A 15935-nucleotide genomic window follows, 5' to 3' on the forward strand; every position below is an offset into this window, starting at 1 on the left:
AAGCATTGATTTTTTTTTTTTTTTTTAATTTAAGAAACCTCAACAACTTTATAATCAATGGAGTCCTTGCAATACGAGACAAGATCTTGCTTGTATGGACATGAATGTAGCATATGCACTACTTCTTGTGTTTATTCCCTTGTCCAATTCTACAATAAATGAAGATTCTTACCACTTGGATTTTCTTAAACCACCACCTTTGTTTCCATTTTAGGTGTACAGTCCTCTCTCTAAAATATTAAAAGGAAAATTTAGAGGTAAAAATAATTAATTTAAATTTTATAAATTTTAAGGTTAGTAAAAGTTGATATAATTGTTAATTTTAAAATTTATAAAATTAATTAAGATATATATAAGTTGATATAAATACCTCTCTATATATATATATATATTCTAGGGGAGGACAAGTGAGAATGGACTTACTTTTTTTTTTTCAAAATAAATAAATAAATAATTCTTAAACACACGATGTGTCCACCTTCAAATCTTGATATCATGTCCAAATAAGTGCCACATCATGACCACCTTTCCATGTTTTGTCTCGTATGAATATTCCTAGCCTCTCTTCCCTTTTACATTCTCTCTTGCTAATATTAATATTGAGAGGGCAAGTGGGATGCGATGTGAACCCTTTTTTATGCTTTATATTCCATTATCACTCATCACTTCTTATCACCTTAGGACCGTAGTACTCTTTCAGGCATGGATTAATTATTTGTCAGTTAGCTTTATAACGTGGATTAACTTAATGATGATCCATGATATGAACATGTATTTAGCAAGTGGGTCAGCATTGGCCGCAGCACAAACTTGAAATTCTTTCACATTGAGATATTTACTTCATATCTAGGAATGAATATATGGAAATACAAGTATAGTTAAAGTGGAGCTTGTATTATTTTCACATATTTCACCTCTTCTTCTATTTTTTGTTTTAAAGAACCAAAACCATTATAAATTTGAAAATTTCTCATTACTCAGTCATCTGCTCATCTTTTTAAAATACTCAAAGTCATCTTCTCATCTTCTTCACCTTCACTTGTGTTAAGAATAATATATTTAGTATTATGATAGTTAATATTGTTGTGATTTGAAAAAATTATTTTTAGTTGGGGTTCGTTTAAAAAAATAAATATTTGGTTAAAACTGTGATTAAAATAGAAGTTGAAGAAAAAATAGTTTAATGTGTTTGATTAAAAATGCTTTTAAAATTGAGATTATAAAATAATTTTAAAAAATATATATTAATATTAATAGATTTTTAATTTAAATATTGTAGATTTAACTATTACTATTATATCATAAAATAAATAATACTTTATATAAAATATTTTTTACTGTTTCATTAATTTTTTTAAAAGCGCAACAACACAGGTAAAATATAATCAGGAATAAAATTAGGATTAAGATCAAATTCTACAAATATTATGTCATCAAACAATCTCTATCTAATTTATATACTGTCATCGAATAATGTTTAACACTATTTTTTTTAAATAAAACACAATTAAAAATAAAAAATATTTTTTTATCTTGTTAAATATAACCTGGTTCAATACATTTTTAGTATTGAACTGAACTGGTCCGGCTAGAACATTGGAGCATGCTCCACTATTCATGAAAAAAAAACCCATAAATAATAAAGCATGTTTCATTGTTCATGAATTTTCCAACTCAAGAAATAATAAATTGCTGCTTCTTGCAAACTTGTAGCCATGCGATAATTAATAGTAGGTCCTATCAATATAAATTTGTTGTCAGAACATTACTAAGTAGTTGAATTGCTATAATTGCTTTAAATACATAAACAATCATATAACCAAACACATTCTAAAAATAATTAAAATAGACCTTGTATGATTTTCACTTATTAATTTCACCTCTTCTTCTAATTTAAAAGAGAGACGAAAACCATTGTTAATTTTCGGTTTTCTCAGTAAATCATGTATGTGACTCACACATCTTGAATTGTTGATGGATTTTACTTATGTTACGCCATCACGAGCTAGCAGTACTGGCCTAAGGATTAAGGCAGCTTTTAGGAAGTAGTAATTTTATTTATGATAAGCAAACAGTGGAAAATTAAGCATATTCTACTTCTTAGTTAACAAATTAATACCTATATGAGGATTCTGTCACGGATGATGATCTCTTACTTTAAAGCAAAATGTTAGCTGCTCTACAATGAAGGAGAACAAGTCTCTATTTATTTATTTGTGATAAGCAAACAGTGGAGGCATATTCTACTTCTTAATTTGTTGCCTTAGCAAACACCTAGAGGAGGATTCTCTCACGGATGATGATCTACTTCTTTAAATTAAGCAAATGTTAGTTGCCCTACAATGAAAGAGAACAAGTCTTTAAACCTTGTGATATAGCCTGCAAGAAGATGACCCGTGATCACATACATGACCAACATAATTATGAATATAAGATAGCCTGCAAGAAGATGACCCATGATCACATACATATACATGACCAACATAATTATGAATATAAGGAAAATCTATCTCGTTTTGGAGCATCCCAAGCTCCAGGAGGAATTCACACCATATGCTCTCAGTTGTGATGATATTTTTGAGGTTGTTTGAATCATATCCTTGAGCTCTTATATATATATATATATATATAAATCCATGGACCATGACTTCGTGACATATTTTGGCTGGAGCCTTGCTACATGTGTACCATGAATTTATCTTGACATGTTTTCAAGGTGGATAGCTTTATGGCACAATTTGTGCCCCACATGATAGAGATATTGATGATATGCAAAATGTAATGCAAATTCAAGTCATGCTGGGCATCGGAAGGATTTAATAAGGGAAATGGGGTTGTTTATGTGTGCTATATATATATGGTATGAACTAGCCATGGAGATGAAGAAGAAAATAAGAGTAACGCATGCCCCCAACAAATTTAAAGACAACCTTCTTGTATTATCTTCTATAATTAAAACATGCTTAATCAAGAAGGAAATGAAAGAAACATCAAAACATGACACAACTACGAGCTGTCTGCCCTCTAATTACTTGCGGGATCTGAGACGATCATGATCAAGAACAGTACTGATCACAAAGCATAAGTTTTTTTCCTTGGTGAATCTGCAATTTTTAAGGTCTCCTCAATGAGCTTCTTGGCCTTTCTGCTTCTTATCTCAACTCTCATGCTATCACTCTTCTCAATCTTATCATAAGGTTTCTTCATCTTCAAACTTCTTATTTTCGATTTCAAGTTCATCATCAAGCTCCCCAGTCCGATCGTCATCATGGCCACTACCTTAAAGCACTTGTTAGCCACAAAAAACAACTATCAGCACCTTTTAGAAAAACAAAAAAAGCCATAAAAAAGAAGATCAAGAAAAGAGAAGAAAGAGTGCCTTGAGGAACCATTACTTGCAAGAAAATAACTTGTAGACAAGCAAGAAAAGGAGAGCGAGAGACTGTATAATCTATGGCACTATCACAAGGTTGGAGAGAGAGGATGAAGATATGGTGGCACGCACTGAAAATGAAGAGGAGAAGTGGAGGGGTTGGGGAGATGAAATGAATGAATGCAAGTGACTGTGAGAGGTCACAATGCAAGCATTAAGAGCTTGGAAGGCAGACCACGCAATACTCGAGAGCTATATTGACCTTCCGACCTCGCTGGCAAATTCTTGAGCATATATAAAATATAGTTTGTGGCATTTAATTAAATGCACTCGAGATTTAATTGGGTGTGTTTTGTGGTATTTAATTTAAATCCATCTAACCTATCTCTAAATCAAGATTCAAATGTATGCATCGTATTTTAAGAAATCATATATTTCCCTTGTATTTATTAGCTTTCGAGGCCCCATAATTTTGCAATTATAGACTTGATCTCATTTAGAAGATACGATTATTTTTTTTTAAAAAAAAAAATTGAGGTCAATGTGTTCATACTAATTTATTAAAGTTGGTATGAACAAAATAATTGACCGAATGAATAATAAAGTTATTGATAAAATAATTATATTAATAATATTTAATTTATAATTTGATATTCAAACCATTTTTTTCCTCATCCCTTTTTGTTATTTTTCTTTTTTTATTATGCATTTTTTTTCAACAAACAATTACTCTCTCTCTCTTTCTCTCTAATCTTAACACAATTCAACTTTTTATAACAAATCTAGTCATCACAACATTCACAACATTCAGTTTGTCAAGATTTCTATTCAAATTCAGATTTTGTTGAGGATTTTTCAATTTATATAAGCAAATCTATCCTTTTTTTTAAACTTAATTTTAAAATGTTAAATTTTTTTGTATATTTTTATAATATATGTATTTTATTTTGTTGTTAACTTGTTTTATAATTTTTTTCATACAAATTTGTTGTATGGATTTATGATTTATACATTTTAGGGTTTGTTTTAGATTTTGTAAGATTATATTTATTTGTAAATTGATACAACTCATGTTGAATTTTTTACTTAGATAGTTTTTTATGAAATAAATAATTACTTATTTAACGGGTCCATTTTATATTTTGTCAATTTTATTGCCAGGTTGAATTTTTTGGTAAATATGTAGAAATTTGAATTTATGTAAAGAATTGATAACGAATTAAGAGTACCATTAAAATAGATTGAATAAGTTTGATCTAAATTAATATTTTTCATAAATTTATTTAGTTAACGTACATAATTAATTAATAAATATTGTCATAATTATTTTATATAGGTTTGATATAAGTAATAGATGATTATTCATGGATGTATAGAGATTTATCCTAAGAGTTGTAGAGGATAAATTATTGTAATAGAGTTCAGAGTTTTATTAATTATGTACTATTTAATCCTAGAAATATTAGTGAAGCGGGTATTAGATGTCCATGCAAAATGTGTAAAAAAAAAGGTTTCTTGATTTAGATGTTGTAATGATGCATTTTCTATAAAAAAGTTTATGGAGAAATACACGTCTTTGTAAATATACACAAGAAAAACATATGTTCTTTATGATATCATAGTAGAAAGGATGGTTGGATCAACTTCTAGTTCTTACAATATGTATGGTATTTTAGATGACAATAATAATCTTTATAGGAATATAATTATGGATGCGATGAGAATAAATCAAAGCCATGTTGATCAATGTTCAATCATGGATGAACAATCTCATATACACATGACTATGTTTTTTGGTCTTTTAAAAGATTCTGATAAACCATTATAAGATAGTTACATAAATCACAGTCAATTATCAATCGTTGTATAGATGTTCACCATCAAGTTAAATCATAGGTTAAATAGGGCCAATTATGATATAATTGTTGAATGGATAATAAACATTCTACCCAAAGAGGATAGACTGAAAGAAAACTTGTATGCTGCTATATAGATGATGAAACCTCTCGATTTATGATACCAAAAAATTAACATGTGTCTAAACTTTTGTATGTTGTACTACCTTGAAAATATAGAATTGACCGAGCATAGAACATGTACACATTCTTATTATAAACTTATAATTGATAAGGGAAGGATTATTTTTACATGCATAAAACTGAGATACTTTTCAATTACAATTGGAATGCAGAGGTTATTCATGTCATTAAGGACTGATGAGTACATGATACGACATCAATCACATGATGCGATAAATGGAGTGGTGGTGTATCCTTTCAATGGTGAAGCCTATAAACACTTTAATAATGTGCATACTCAATTTGTTGTTTCTTATTCTTGTTGATCGGTGATACTCATGGTTTACAACTTACCATCGAGGATGTCTATGAGGCTAAAATTTATATTTTTATCTACGATCATACCTGATTCTAATAATCCAAGTCAGAATTTAAATATTTATTTTCAATTGTTGATTGAAGAGTTAAAGGAGCTATAATCATTTAAAGCTTTGACTTATGATGTATTAGGGAAACAAAATTTTATGATGAAAACAACTTTAACGTGAACTATCAATAATTTTCTAACTTATAAAATGGTTTTTAATTGGAGCACGCTTGAAAAACTAACATGTCTATATTATATAGAAAATAACAAGGCATTTCCATAAACAATATACAGTAAAGTGTTTTTTTTTGTCACCTGCTGTTCCAACTAATGGATCATAAGTTCAGAAAAGACTTCTTTATTGACAAAGTTGAAAAGGATGTTGCATCACCTCTTCTTTTTAAGTGAAAAATTATATGACATGGTGCTACAGTACAGTGACATTGTGTTTCATTTTTAATCCGGTAAACAGAAATTTCTTGATTTTGGTTTGATCTATAATTGGATAAAGTGAAGTATTTTATGAGAGTTTTTTTATTGAAAGATCAAGATCCTCTGTCATAACCTTAATGTTATACATATAGAAAAATATCCTCTGCCATAACCTTAATGTTATACATATAGAAAAAACGTATTTGAGAATATTTTCAACATAATTATGATGTGAAGGGAAAAACAAAGGATAAAATTAAGGCTAAAATAATTATAGCTTTTTTGGGTAACCGTAAAAATATAAAGTTGGTTTATGTTTGGTCATAAGTCGTAAAGCCTAAAGCTAATTTCGCCTTAGATAATAATGCTTAGTAAAACCGTAAAAATATAAAGTTGGCTTATGTTTGGTCATAAGTCGCAAAGCCTAAAGCCAATTTCGCCTTAGATAATAATGCTTAGTAACTTGTCTATCAATGACTTAAAAGTCTGCATTTTTCTTATAGACATGTCTCGAATATATCAAGGTTGGTAAATTAAAAGGATTGCAGATTGTATGGAATGAAGAATAATAATTGTCATGTGTTTATGCAAACACTCATTTTATTAGCTCGCTAATATTTATTACTAAAAGGGATATGAGATACATTTATAAAGATAAGTCATTTATTTAGAAATATATGTTCTAACAAGTTACAGATGTAACACATAGAGAGGCTTGAAACGAATATCATCCATATAATATGCAATTGCAAGGCTTAATGAAAAGATGACCTTTTAATATAAGTTTGTTTTACTTTTACAACAACATATTTAATAATTTTTGAAAAAAATAATTTCATTTAATGAATGTAATTTCAAGTTTACAAACATTGAAACTAGAAGAATAATAACATCGGTTTTTAAATCATCGATGAAAATTCTATTATTTCAATGATATCAGGATTTCAAACATCCTAAATGGAAACCATAAATCGATGCATAGTTTTCAAGATTCAAGGTTAGTATTAACTTAAATATATTTTTTAAAATTAATTTGGTTAGTTTATTGAAATTACTGACTTTTTATATATAAATTTTTACTTCAAGAAAAAATTTGAATGCGAAAGAGTTGATAATAATGTTGTGAGAAAGATTTAAAAGAATCATGCTGCAATTGGGTAAAATCAAATGCAAGATATTTTTTTTATTTCAAATATTAAAATTTTATTTTTTATTTACTAATAAATAATTAATTTGTACCATATATATTGCATGATTTTTGGTATGATGTGCAAATAAAAAACAGCTAAAAAAATACAAAAAAGAGCTTCAAGACTGGAATGACATGATGATTTAGAAGGATTATAAATTGTTGTATGTCTTAGAAGCCATAGGGATGGATAACTTATAGTTCCTATAAATTACTCTTAGAGGTTAGACACTTGAATGATTTATAGTCTGCAACAACTTAGTTTTGAAGAAGTTGATCACATCTCCAAAAGAAAATATGATTTTTAGGTAATTTTCGTTCAAATCCTAAACAATCCTAGATTATCTAAAGGGATACTTGGGACTTCAAAAAAAATTAATTATAGTTTTTGTTGGATTTATATGTTTCAGGAAATCCAACAAAAGAAAACTTTTTATACCTTCCTGGTTTTTAAATCATCAATGAAAATTCTATTATTTCAATGATACCGGGTTTTCAAACATCCTAAATGGAACAGTTTTCAAGGTTCAAGGTTAGTATTAACTTAAATATATTTTTTAAAATTAATTTGGTTAGTTTATTGAAATTACTGACTTTTTTTATATAAATTTTTACTTCAAGAAAAAATTTGAATGCGAAAAAGTTGATAATAATGTTGTAAGAAGGATTTAAAAGAATCATGCTGCAATTGGGTAAGATCAAATGCAAGATATTTTTTTATTTCAAATATTAAAATTTTATTTTTTATTTACTAATAAATAATTAATTTGTACCATATATATTGCATGATTTTTGGTATGATGTGCAAATAAAAAACAGCTAAAAAAATACAAAAAAGAGCTTCAAGACTGGAATGACATGATGATTTAGAAGGATTATAAATTGTTGTATGTCTTAGAAGCCATAGGGATGGATAACTTATAGTTCCTATAAATTACTCTTAGAGGTTAGACACTTGAATGATTTATAGTCTGCAACAACTTAGTTTTGAAGAAGTTGATCACATCTCCAAAAGAAAATATGATTTTTAGGTAATTTTCGTTCAAATCCTAAATAATCCTAGATTATCTAAAGGATACTTGAGACTTCAAAAAAAAAATTAATTATAGTTTTTTGTTGGATTTATATGTTTCAGGAATTCCAACAAAAGAAAACTTTTTATACCTTCCCTCGTAAACATGTTCTATTTCGTGACATCCTTGAGGGGCTCTAAAACCACCTGACATGGATGGAAATATAAGCAAAACAATAAGATAGAAAGATAAAATTAAAGTCTAATAAAGTTGTTACACAAAACTCTAATTCATAATTTTATTAATAAATATTTTTTTCCAAGTATTTTGCATCTATAAGAGGTTTAAAACTCCTTAAATAACTAAAAAAATCAACCTAAACAAACTAGAAAACTTGAAGATTAAGGAAAAGTAATAAAAGAACTAAATAAACTAAGAAAAATAAAATTATTAAGCTTATTATTTATTTTTCTCAACTAAATAGAATAAAAAAAATATTTTTTCATAAAAATATCTTGCGTCAGTCTCTTTAAATTAAAAAAATATTCATTGAATTTAAATTTCTCTTACCTCAATCTTGTGGAAATCTAAGCAAGGCTCTTCAACTCCTTTTCTTTTTTTTCTTCAAGTGCATAACAATATTAAACATCAACTTCAGTTTTTTTATCTTAATATTTATATAAAAACAATAATTAACAAATTATTTCACTTTCATTGACTTTAAGAATAATAAATTCTTACATCATCAATGAATGTTATATCTATATAACCATTGAATACATTTATCTTTTATGATAATAGTAAACTTGTACTCAAAAGGATTAATATAGTTTAAATTATTTTTTTTGTTGAGCATCTTCCATGTTTTCTTTACACTCAATCCTTAACTTATGAATGAAGACACCATTCATAACTTAATCATTGTCATTGTTCATGCTATCATTATCAACAAACTCATCATCAAAACATACATCATAAATTAATAGAGAATACAAACCCATACTTATCTTATTATAAACGATATTATCAAAATCTCCATGATTCTTATCTTTAACAATAAGTTGGTTTTTCTACTCATGCCTTTGAAATAACTTCTCAAAATTAATTATGGATTCATAATCACCCTCCTCATGATTTTCTGCTTTTTTCTTATTGATATATGCTAATTGACGCTCTACTTTTTTTTCTTATTGATATATGCTAATTGACGAGATAACTCTTTAACTTTTCTTTACAACTTTATCACTATTAACTAACATATTAATTCTACAATCTATCTTTACATATCTTATATCATTAGTTCCTAAACATCTCCATCCTAAGATAGAACCTTCACATCCCTTCCTAAATGAGAATGCTCTATTATGTTATCACTTATTATAATCATGGTTATTTAACAATACATAACAACTAACCACCAGAACTCGTTATGCTCTAATATCAACCGACATATACAATAACAACATTAGAAAAATAAGAATAACAAACAATATAAAATTCTACTACATAAGGTCACCTCACCAAAAATTCTAATTCAAAATCTTATTTCTCGATAATTCACCACACCAAGTATCCTCGTACTCTTTAAATAAATATAAAAAAACAACCTAAACAACCTAAAAAACTTGAAAATAAAGGGGAAAAAAACAAAAAATCCTAAATAAATTAGAAAAATAAAATTATTGAGCATAATATTTAAGTCCTAAATAAATTAGAAAAATAAAATTACTGAGCATAATATTTAATTTTCTAAACTAAATAGCAAAAAATAAAAATAACCAAGAAATCAAGTAACTTTTTCTTCAAAAAAATATCCTTTTGCATTAGTGTTAAAAATGTGTTTATTAAGAATTTTGGTAGATTTTTTAGGTGTTTTTGTTTTTGAAAAAAAATATTTTTTTTTTTTAAGATTCTAATACTTGAACCTCAAATTATAGTTACCAAAGGTGACAAAAAAAATATAAGAATGAAAAACATATAATTTGTAAAACCATCACTTAATCATTTGCTAAGCCAAATAATATGTCATCAATTTAAAAAAAAAAAAAAAAAACCACTACAGAGATAATTGATTTACCATGCCTAACAATGCTTTAAGTTTTTGGAAGGGAGGGCATGTGCATTTTAAGATGAAAAAAAAAAATTACAAAGAAGGTTTCAACAAATATTTTTAAGTATCCAAGTAAAAACGAGGAACCATTTTCTTTAAGTTATGAAATAGTCTTCCTTGCAAAAATTAATCACAGACTAATCATATAAAAAATATAGTAAAACTCACCTTATCTTTACTTCATGATTTTTGATATATTTGGAATTATGGTAACAATAATAATTCAATATATTTTTTATTTAAAAATATATTAAAATTATTTTTTTTATTTTTAAAAAATTATTTTTAATATTAATTCATTAAAACAATCTAAAAATATAAAAAAAATATATATATTTAAAAAAAAATTAGAAACACGGAAACACACCCTTCATCTCCCTCATTTTCCTTTTCACTATGCAAAATATTCATCTCACTTTCTACCAAGAACATTTTTGTTATACGCCTTGTTTCAAGTCTTTTTAGTTATTTAAAAAAAAATTAATAATAATTTTATAAATATTTCAACAATGTTTATTGATTTTTTAAAAAGGATATACAAATTTTTAAACTATGATGACAAAGTGTGATTCACACCAAACTATATGATATTAAATATAATTTTTTTATTTTTATAATATTTTAAAAAAATATTTTAATTTATCTTTGATTTTTTTATCTCAAATTTTAGATAAATAAGTTGTATTTTCATAGTTAATTAATAAGAACAACAACCATATATATTTATATTAAGTGAGTAGAATTAATCTGGAAGATAAATTAAAAATATATATAAATTGAAATGTGTGTGTGTGTGTGTATAAAAGATTTGTTTCTTGTTTAAATCTTTACGCAACTTGACGTCTTATTTGATTTTCTCTGTTCTTATATTTTCCAATATATTTTATTAAACACAAATATTATCCTTGCATTCTTTAATTAAAAACTTTTATTATACTAGAAAATATATTCATAATAGCGTCGCTTTTTTTTTTTTTAATTTGTCTTTGAGTTCAACGTGGAGCCAAAAATAAATGCCTTTGGAAAAGAAAAGAAATGGGGGGTATGTACAATGACAAGACTACCCCGTATTGACGGACAACTAGGGTTTTACGAATAGCAGAGCTGGTAAGTCGAAGGAGAGAGGCGCTTAGGAGCAGATACATAAATCAGTGGTCTCTGTAAAACCGCAACCGCAACCGCAGCCGCAACGATGGGTAAGTAAAATCTCTCTCCGTTTCTCTGCCTTGAAATAAAAAAGTAGTATATCTCTGTGTGCTGTGTTGTGTTCTGCTGTAAAATGGTGTCTCTGTTTATGTCTTTCAAGGTATCTCACGTGACTCTATGCACAAGAGGCGTGCCACTGGAGGCAAGAAGAAGGCCTGGAGAAAGAAGAGAAAGTACAATTTCCTTAATTCTCCTTAGTTTCAATATTTATTTATTTTATTTATTTATTTATTTATATTAATTACTTGCTTATTGGATTGATGAAGGTATGAGCTAGGCCGTCAGCCTGCAAGCACTAAGCTCTCAAGCAACAAGACTGTCAGAAGAATTCGTGTGCGAGGAGGCAATGTGAAGTGGAGGGCCCTCAGATTGGATACTGGGAACTATTCGTGGGGCAGTGAAGCTGTCACTCGCAAGACCCGTATTCTTGATGTGGTTTACAATGCCTCAAACAATGAGCTTGTCCGAACCCAGACTCTTGTCAAAAGTGCTATTGTTCAGGTGGATGCTGCCCCTTTCAAGCAATGGTACCTTCAGCATTATGGGGTTGACATTGGTAGGAAGAAGAAGGCTGTGGTGAAGAAGGAAACCCCTGAGGTATTATTGTATATGCTTTACCAGAATAATGCTTCTTTTCTGTTTCTTTTATATTTGATTTTTGATTTCACGTTGAGGACGTTTGCTAGATGCCCATGATCGTTGTTAACTTGATTTTCCCAAGTGTAAGAATGGCACTTCTATGGGATCTACTGAATTTCGCCAACGTTGTTTATGAGTAGGATAAGAGAATTTGATCTGTTTTTTTAGCTTTATGGAATCAATATGAACCCTCCTCACTTCAATGTTTCGCTGCTCCTGTAAAGCCTTCAAAACTATCTAAAGCATGAATTTTGATTCAGTGACTTTGGCCCATTCGTATTTTCTCCAGAATAAGATTTTTTGGTACTAAGGTGTGGTGTTTGTGTGTTCAATGTCATTCCTCATTTTGATTTTTTTTTTTCTTCTCTTGTATCCTGAATATTCAGGTGAACCATTTGTCCTCCGAAGTTTCTCATCAATAAATTTGATATTTAACATAACTTCAATGCAAATATTGAATGCAGTGGATCGTCCTGTTTGTTTGTAGAATATAACAAACTGCCTTCTTTTTTCTCTTTTTTGTTTTTCAAGATTAGCAGAACTGCTTATTGATGATGTTTTGCTATGGCTTATTTGTGTGCTAAGGGTCATTAGTGTTGTTCATGTTGCCAACAAGATAGAAACCATGCTATATTTTAATTATTGTTTTTGCATGGTAATCTGCTGTTTTATCTTCTGCTTCTTTCCTGATTTGGTTTGACATATTATTCTCTTTTAGTTTCTTTATGTGGTGTTCTTAATTAAAATGTTCTGTCTTGTATATCAGCAGGAAGGAGAAGCAACTACAGAAGAAACAAAAAAGAGTAACCATGTCATCAGGAAGCTTGAGAAGCGTCAACAGGGTCGTAAGCTGGATCCTCACATTGAAGAGCAGTTTGGAAGTGGTAGGCTGTTGGCTTCCATCTCTTCTCGACCTGGTCAATGTGGCAGAGCTGATGGGTGAGTTGTCAAGAGTTAGTTACATACTGATAGTAAATGGGGCTTTCGTTGTTAGCTTATTTATTTTCTAACTTATCTTTTCCCCAACAGATACATCTTAGAAGGAAAAGAACTTGAATTTTATATGAAGAAGATCCAGAGGAAGAAGGGAAAGGGTGCTGCTTAAGCAATTCAATAATTGGACTCCTCTGCTTGTTTTCGAGTGTAGTTGCTTTACTTTTCATTTTATTATGCGTAGGACAAAAATTTTGTATTTCAGTACTGATGTTGGAGCTTAAAGACCAAATATCTATACTTAGCCTTCTCCAGTGATTGTGTTTTGGCTTGCTTGGAACTCATAAATCAATTTTTGTATGAAATTAAAACTTATATTTTTTTTGTCTCAGCCATCAATATTATGGTCACAGACACGGTTACGGAAATTGCTTCCATTGAACATCAGATGTCTCAAGTTTGTCAACATTAGGAGTTGGGAAATTGTAGGCAACGGCCAACTTGAAGAATGATTTCAGCTGGAAAATTAATGTTATGTTCTTCTCAGATGTTACAATGAGATTTGCCTTGGTAGTTCGACGTTTTGGCCAGCTTCAGGTTCAAGTGCGCCTATACTGATGACAGTTTCAGATACTGCTCTGCCGTGTAGATTTTGTCTCCAGGAAAATTCCCTGATGCCGTGTTTGTTATCTACCCCGTGTTCTTCCTGAAAGTAATAAGAATATCAACTCACGACTCTGCTGACTCCAGAGCTCCAATCTGCAGCTCCATGCTGTGTCTTCCTCCAAAATCTTGTCTCGCAATGATGCGTGTTTCTTTAGGACATTCTAAAGTATAAAAGATACAGAAACTGAATTGGTTTTTTGTGGTGTTGGAATAACTCAGTCCAGAATAAGTGCTGCAAGGAACCTCAGCTTTCTTGATAGCTACTCCCCGTCCATTACAGGAAAACTTCTTTCCTCTTGAAGAGGACTACACAGAGACAAAAGATGGAGATCATCCATAGAACTCTTTCCTCGAAGAAAAAACATCGACAGGCCACTAATTCCCAGGACCGAGACTAGACATAAGAGAGACAAAAGAACATATAATGCAATGAAACATTGGTCACTGCTCCAATCCAAACCAAAGTGATGTAAATGATTTAGCCTTGTCCATAAGATGCAGGAATATCAACTTTCATGAATATACAACAGCAATGCGAAGCACACGTTCTTTTCTTGGCAATAAAGACATGTCAGGAATCTCTCTCCACTTACAAAGGACATGTCAATATGACAACAAAAATTATTGCAAATCTTTATTAAAGTAAACACTTGAAAAACAGCCCCATGATGAGTACAACTCAAGAAGCTCATGAAACATCATTGTATTCTGGTTGTTGCCATTTTGGTTTTTGCTACCTGCAATAGTGTCAGAGAGTACGATAATACTTGTTTTTTAAATTGTTTTTTTATATATATTAAAATATTTTTTATATTTTTTTAAATTATTTTTTATATCAATACATCAAAATAATCTAAAAATATTTTTAAAATACAACAATATAGTCCAAAAGCACATCATGCTTATCGTTGTACTTCCTTTGGGTGATCTTGACCCATGGACGCCCACTATGCAATGCTAACCTCAATGTTAGGCTTTTGAAGATTAATGTGTGTTTCTGGAGGTTTGCAGCTGATTCTATGGATGATGGATCCCAAATGGAGGACTTTTTACTAGGTATATCATTTTAAAACCAAAATAATGGGTTATGGCTCAGGTCCAAAATTATTAATTGAATAAAAGCCTCCAAGAGAAGAGGCCTATTTGACAATTTCCCAAGAACAGGCCTGTAAAAACATCTTAATGCAGAGGCAAAATCTCTAATTGAAGTTCCTAGCATCATCTCAGTGTTAGGTTAAGATCTTTTCTTTTCTTTTCTGATATTAGCTGTATGAATTATAGAGGTGAGTCACACAAATCCACCTGTAAGTTAAGTAAAGATTTGGGGAAAATAAATATTAATTTGTATGTTTTTATTATAGATTATCTTGCAAAATATTAATTTAAGTAATGTTGATTTTATTTCGTAACTTATAATTTATTAAGAATTAAATTTTATAATTTATTTTAATTTATTTTTTATTAAATTATATTAATCTTATAACTTGAATTACAAGGTTAATACGATTAACTCAAATACTAAGAGACTTATTAAAAAAATATTTAAAAATAAGCAACAATAATTTTTTAAGAATAAAGTATTGATTTCTTGATTATATTCTATAAATACTCTAAATTAATTTTATTCAAGTATAAACTCTATACTAGACATTGTGTGTGTGTAGTTTAGTAAACTTGCTAGCCTTTGTATAATTGTAAATTTACTATATTCTTATTATATTACACAATAATAAACTAAACAAATATACTCTGTTTTATAGGGCAACACCTTCAAGACCCTACTCAGCCTTGAAAGGTTTAATGGGGTGACATTCTTTAGGACTTTTGTCACCGTCACATTTTGAAAACGAGGAATGGAATAAAGGAGGCAATTGTGTCAGGACGCAGCCGTTTCCAGTGGAGAATTGAAATTGGAGGGATGTTTTGGAGCTGTCGTTGACTCTAGTAAAGGAGTTCAGGAGAGAACGAGAGGGAAAAATAGGGGCTTAA

At 29.1% G+C, this 15935-nt stretch overlaps 1 protein-coding gene across 2 annotated transcripts; it reads left to right on the top strand.

Annotated features, from left to right (window-relative positions):
• The first annotated feature begins 11570 nt into the window (after nt 1-11570).
• LOC105123326 (40S ribosomal protein S8) lies at nt 11571-13671 on the top strand. Of its 2 annotated transcripts, none has more exons than XM_011022873.1 (5): nt 11571-11698; nt 11809-11881; nt 11975-12305; nt 13114-13286; nt 13377-13671. In XM_011022873.1, the coding sequence occupies exons 1-5, from the start codon at nt 11695-11697 to the stop codon at nt 13450-13452; spliced, it is 657 nt and encodes a 218-aa protein (XP_011021175.1). In that variant the 5' UTR covers nt 11571-11694; the 3' UTR covers nt 13453-13671. The 2 variants fall into 2 exon arrangements, with proteins under 2 accessions (XP_011021175.1, XP_011021176.1); XM_011022874.1 differs by having other exon boundaries at nt 13117-13286.
• Nucleotides 13672-15935: the final 2264 nt, after the last annotated feature.

The sequence above is a fragment of the Populus euphratica genome, unplaced genomic scaffold (assembly GCF_000495115.2).
Source record: "Populus euphratica unplaced genomic scaffold, PopEup_1.0 scaffold10.1, whole genome shotgun sequence".
NCBI classification, from domain to species: Eukaryota; Viridiplantae; Streptophyta; class Magnoliopsida; order Malpighiales; family Salicaceae; genus Populus; species Populus euphratica.

What these genes read in the sequence shown, in the direction of transcription:
- LOC105123326 (XM_011022873.1), top strand. An exon ending in GCCTGGAGAAAGAAGAGAAA is followed by an intron (nt 11,882 to 11,974) that starts GTACAATTTCCT and finishes GGATTGATGAAG; the next exon opens with GTATGAGCTAGGCCGTCAGC. An exon ending in TGAAGAAGGAAACCCCTGAG is followed by an intron (nt 12,306 to 13,113) that starts GTATTATTGTAT and finishes CTTGTATATCAG; the next exon opens with CAGGAAGGAGAAGCAACTAC.